The following is a 5,349-nucleotide window of genomic DNA, read 5'->3' as shown; positions in this document are numbered from 1 at the left end:
CTGGGTCCTATTTAAAGCTGGAAGCCTTTTACATTACTTAGAATATGGGTTGAAGAAGTATTCCCAAATGAGGAATATGCTGCGTCTATTATCTGAGGAGCCTTAGCAAGTATTATCCTTCCTTCATCATGGTGAAAGGTACCCTTTACCCTGGGATTTGTCATGGCATTTTTTATTTGCTATTTATTACCCTAAAGTTAAAAAAAAACAAACTTTATATTATTACCATATATTTTGCTGTTCACCTTAATATTGTGCAATGCTAGTTTTAAAGGCAAATATGAGAACATTTAATTCATATGAGCAATTGCCAAAATGGCATAATTCATATTTTCTAACTCATCATTGTATATATACCTCATTCTTTTCAGAAATGGAGATGCTCCATAAAACCCAACAATTTTAATTTTACTTGTTGATATGCACACGTTCTACCAACATTTTCTACCTTCAGGTTACTATGAGTCAGGAATGTCTAAAGGAAAGGAACACAGATTGCTCTCTTTTCTTCTGCATCATCATTTTCAGCATAAGTGGTTGATGAATGCAGGCAAGTAACAAGAGTAAGGCGGGAGATAAAAGGGCTCCCTGGACATTGTTTTTCTTAGAATGTAACTGCCTTCTTCTGTGTTTAAAGCAAGTTTTGATTCAACTGGAAAATGTAGCCTTCGAGACCACATTACCTAGTCATAAGTGCAACACACTTGTACTCACTCTGAGTCTCAATGAATTCCCATGCTTCCTTGATCCACCAGATTTCCGTGCTCATGGAGCAATGCTATGTGCAAATGGAATGACAAGAATGGGAGAGCACACAGATGGTGCCTACTCAATCTCCTCTGCTTGCATACATACTCTTTGTTAAATCAGACATATAAAACACAGAATCAGTTGCAGCTTACCTTGCATCACTGCTGGGATGAAGCTGGTCCTACTGTAGGGCCATGAGCAGGTCATTAGGCAGGTGAAGTATAACTGTGAAGGAGACCTCCTCTTCACCGTGGCCAAGGAACCTATCATTAATGCATGATACCCTGTGAATGGTGAGAGGCTGGGCATCTACATGGGCCATACCAGAGCTGTGTGGTATGTGAACGCTGACTGGGACACCAAGCATGTCCTCACCCATTCAACTGACAACCATCTTTGGGCCTGTGAAACAGGGAAACAGCTGGCCCTACTCAAGACCAATTCAACTGTGTGGATCTGCAGTTTTGACTTTGGGGGCAATATCATCACGTTCTCCATGGAGAAGCATAAAAGCTATCAGTGCTTTGTGAGCTTCTTTGACCTGCAGGATCTGAGCCAGATTGACAGCAATGAGTGCTACCTGAAGATCCCTTGCAATGACTCTAAAATCACTAGTGCCATTTGGGGCTCCTGTGGGGAGTGCATCATTGCAGGCCATGAGAGTGGAAAGCTCAACCAGTATAGTGCCAAGCCTGGAGAGGTGTTGGTGAATATTAAGGAGCACTCCTAGCAGATTAATGACATCCAGTTATCCAGGGACATGATCGTCTTTGTCACTGCATCCAAAGACAGCACAGCCAAGCTTTTTGACTCTACAACTCTTCAACATCAGAAGACTTTCTGAACAGAAAGCCCCATCAGCTCAGCTACCCTCTCCCCCAACTGTGACCATATTGTGCTGGGCGGTGGTCAGGAAGCCATGGATGTAACCACAACCTTCACTAGGATTGGCAAGTTTGAGTCCGGGTTCCTCCATTTGGCCTTTGAAGAAGAGTTCAGAAGAGTCAAGGGGCACTTTGGACCTATCAACAGTGTTGCCTTCCATCCTGATGGCAAGAGCTACAGCAGTGGCAGTGGCAGTGAGGATGGTTACATCCATAATCTACTACTTTAATACACAGTACTTTGAATTTTTTTTTTCAACCTCTACCTTTTATGAATTCTTATTTTTTTCTTTTTCTTTTTTATTATATTTAAGTTCTGGGATACATGGGCAGAACGTGCAGGTTTGTTACATAGGTATACATGTGCCATGGTGGTTTGCTGCACCCATCAACCAATCATCCACATTAGGTATTTCTTCTAATGCTACCCGTCCCCTTGCCTCCCAGCCCCTGACAGGCCCCGCCGTGTGATGTTTCCCTCCCTGTGCCCATATGTTCTCACTGTTCAACTCCCACTTATGAGTGAGAACATGTAGTGTTTGGTTTCCTGTGAATGATTTCATGTCCCTTGCAGGGACATGAATAAAATACTTCAAATTTGAGTTTTAGGCATAAGAAGCTGGATCTCTATCTAGGCCAGGAAAGCTTCTCACATAATGTTTTGAACTCTGAGAAATAAATTCATTTGGTAATTAAAAAAAAACAGAGTCAAAGAAAAAATTAATAAGAATTTCATGATAATAACAGCAGAACATTAAACCAAGGACAGAACACTTCTGAGTACAGAGGCAAATGATAGGCCCATGAAGCTGGTCCTGGTCATAGGTTGCTTTGGAAGAAAACAGAGGAATTCATTGCCATATACACTTGCCATAGTATTGTAGAGTACTTCCTTATCAAGACCTAGCTTCTTTTTTGGCCAATCAAAATCTGGTTTCCAGATCTGAGATTTCGCTCAGGTCCAGAAACTATTGTGACATTTTATTGAGATACCTGCCCCCATGCTCCAGGTCACTCATCCTTAATATATTTTATTATTACAATTGAGAAACAATCTTTGTTGTCCTACCCCTAGGAACTGAATAGCTTTCTGCGGGCCAGAGTCTCCTGGCTTCCACTTTGATTTTGCTGCTTATTACAGCAATTGTGCACACATTCGTTCTGATGGTTAAGCATAGCCACTTAGCATCTATTATTTTGGGATCTCCCTTGTTACCAGTGAACCCAGTTCTATGAGAGTATCTTCCACCATCTTCCCTGGCTTACAAAAGATGGCCATGCCTGAGATTTTCAATTATATTGGTGCACTTCTCATCAGTGTATTCCAGATCACTGGTAAATTCAGTGTCCTCTGAGATCTCACGTGTAACAGTCATCTGGTGACTTACACAGTATATTCCTCTAGCATGCATCTCTGAACCTTTTGAATCCCTTCTTTTACTACTTTTGATAAGAATTCTGGCACCTGTCTTGCATATAATATGGTCTATCACTTTCTTCATGCTGCTGAGAGCCGTTATGATATCATTATTTCCTGGGTCCTTGTTAGGGTGTGAAATTCTATGTTATGGAAGACTTTCCCAATATTAATAAACTTTTTTTTTTTATAAATCCTCCTTGATTCAGTACTCTCAGGATCAAATCCCATGCATCCTCTATTGCAGCCTACTGATATATGTTGCTGATATATGTTCTGTACTGATATATGTTCTGTAGCTCCTTTGAGGTTGGTCTTTTTCTCTTCTGAAAGACCCAGGACTTTCCTGGTCAGGTTATATTGAGACATACTGGTGGCCAGAAGAGCAGACGGCAATAAATTCTGATAGAGTTTGTATTTTATTGCAAGAAACAATCATTTCCATCATCTTTAAGCACAGGGAGTGCTAGCCTTTAATAGAAAGGAGTGAGCTACCACTGAAGGTCAAAGACTTAAGCGGAATCTAGTAATTTAAGTTTCAAATGCATCAACATGAATGTCCCTATCTCACATCTCAAGATCTCACTCCTTCCTAATCAAGGCCCTCATATTGGCATAGAAGGCCTTCCAGGATTGAGAGTTCAACCTGCTCTCAACCTCTTCTCCCTGTAAAGATTAAAATATGAACTTCATCCTGGCCTTCTTCAACCTTTCAGTTATGGGAGATGAGAACGTCTTTATTTGCTGCCAGGATTTTCACACTTAATGTTTCACTGGTGATTAATCAACCTCAGTCTTGCATTGTTTTTCTCCAGCACATTCTATACCCCATCCAATTCTATAATTTCTGAAATCGTTTTCTCAGCCTGAAACATTGCACCTGCCAATGAATTTCCTTCCACCTGTGAAGTTTTAACAATCACATTACTGCAGCATGCCAGGTCTCCCAACACTTCACATACCATCACAGCTGGATTCCTCATCTGCAGCCAGTCAGAAGGTGAAGCAGCTCCGATATCTCCTTTCAGAGTGTGCCTCCTCACACCCTTTCTGGAGCCAACCCTATAGGTCAGATTTCTAAGAAAACAGACTCTGATGTGGAGATTTGCATTTAGAAAATGTATTAGTGACTACCCTTCAGATCCATATCTGGGAACATTAAAAAAATAAAAACAGAAAGAAAGTAAAAGGAAGAAGTTTACCTCTGATGGAATTGCTACAAAAGGCTCAGCTGGCCCCAAGCTGAGGTCTAGTGCTCAATAGCCTTTCACAGTTGTTTTGCTGTGAGGCAAGGGGTCTAGGCTTTTAAATTCCTTTATTGATCATTTACTGAATATGGCCTTTCCCTGGAGAGTAGTCGTGACCTTGGGCAAGTCAGATCTCTTCAATCTGTGGAAATTTTCAGCTAGGAGGTACTTAAACATCCTGCAGCCGAGGAGAGTATGATAACAGTCACTAAACTTGCTTCCACAGTTATTTTAGGAAATATTAAGAAATGATCCAATCCCAACCAATTTTAGTTTTCTTTAGTTCATTTGTTTGGTCATTTATAAAAATAAAATATGTAAAATAAAATGAAAATCTGGCATTATTTTCCAGAAACCCTCATTGACAGAAATGAAATTACTTAGATTTTCACCTCAGTACTTTTCATATTACAAAGAATGACAATATTCATATGTTCAAAAGCACTGATGCAAAGTCAGTAAGATGGAAAGTCAGTAAGCAAAAGCCATCATCTTCTCACTCACCAAAATAACCTTATTTGCCTCATTTTGCATTTGTCTTAATAGCCTTACTATATCAACTAGTAAATTAGAGTCTCAGGCTTGGCAGGCAAACCAACTTCATCTCAAACAGTCAATTTAGTTTGGCATTTAGAGATAGTGTTTGAACACTTCAGTTTATCTTATTTCTGTCTTGTTAGTTTTTAAAAAATACAAAGTACTCATTTTAACTGATATTCAGCCAGTTTTTACAAAATTTGAATGAAAAAAATTAACTCTTTTGGTATACAGTTGTACGAATTTTCACAATTAGGTAATGTGACTAACACCACCAACAGGAAAGAGAACAGTTCTATCAAGTCATGGGTTTTTCTCATAATACCTCTTTCTATTTAAGCCTTCTGCTCACTCTCTGTCTCTCTCTCTCTCTTTTTTTTTTTTTAAGACAAGATTTCACTCTGTTGCCCAAGCTGGAGTGCAGTGGTGCAATCTCTGCTCACTACCACGTCTACCTCCTGAGCTCAAGTGATCTTCCCACTTCAGCTTCCCGAATAGCTGGGACTATAAACAT

At 40.0% G+C, this 5,349-nt stretch overlaps 1 protein-coding gene across 1 annotated transcript; it reads left to right on the top strand.

Annotated features, from left to right (window-relative positions):
- The first annotated feature begins 896 nt into the window (after positions 1–896).
- Positions 897–1,877, top strand: LOC101138601 (eukaryotic translation initiation factor 3 subunit I-like). The gene has a single exon (XM_019030600.3). It carries the CDS (start codon positions 1,064–1,066, stop codon positions 1,478–1,480), a length of 417 nt encoding a protein of 138 aa, XP_018886145.1. The 5' UTR covers positions 897–1,063; the 3' UTR covers positions 1,481–1,877.
- Positions 1,878–5,349: the final 3,472 nt, after the last annotated feature.

The sequence above is a fragment of the Gorilla gorilla genome, chromosome 6 (genome assembly GCF_029281585.2).
Source record: "Gorilla gorilla gorilla isolate KB3781 chromosome 6, NHGRI_mGorGor1-v2.1_pri, whole genome shotgun sequence".
In the NCBI taxonomy this organism is placed as follows: domain Eukaryota; kingdom Metazoa; phylum Chordata; class Mammalia; order Primates; family Hominidae; genus Gorilla; species Gorilla gorilla.
Note: the sequence above shows the minus strand (reverse complement) of the source record. Positions and strands in the feature narration are given on the sequence as shown.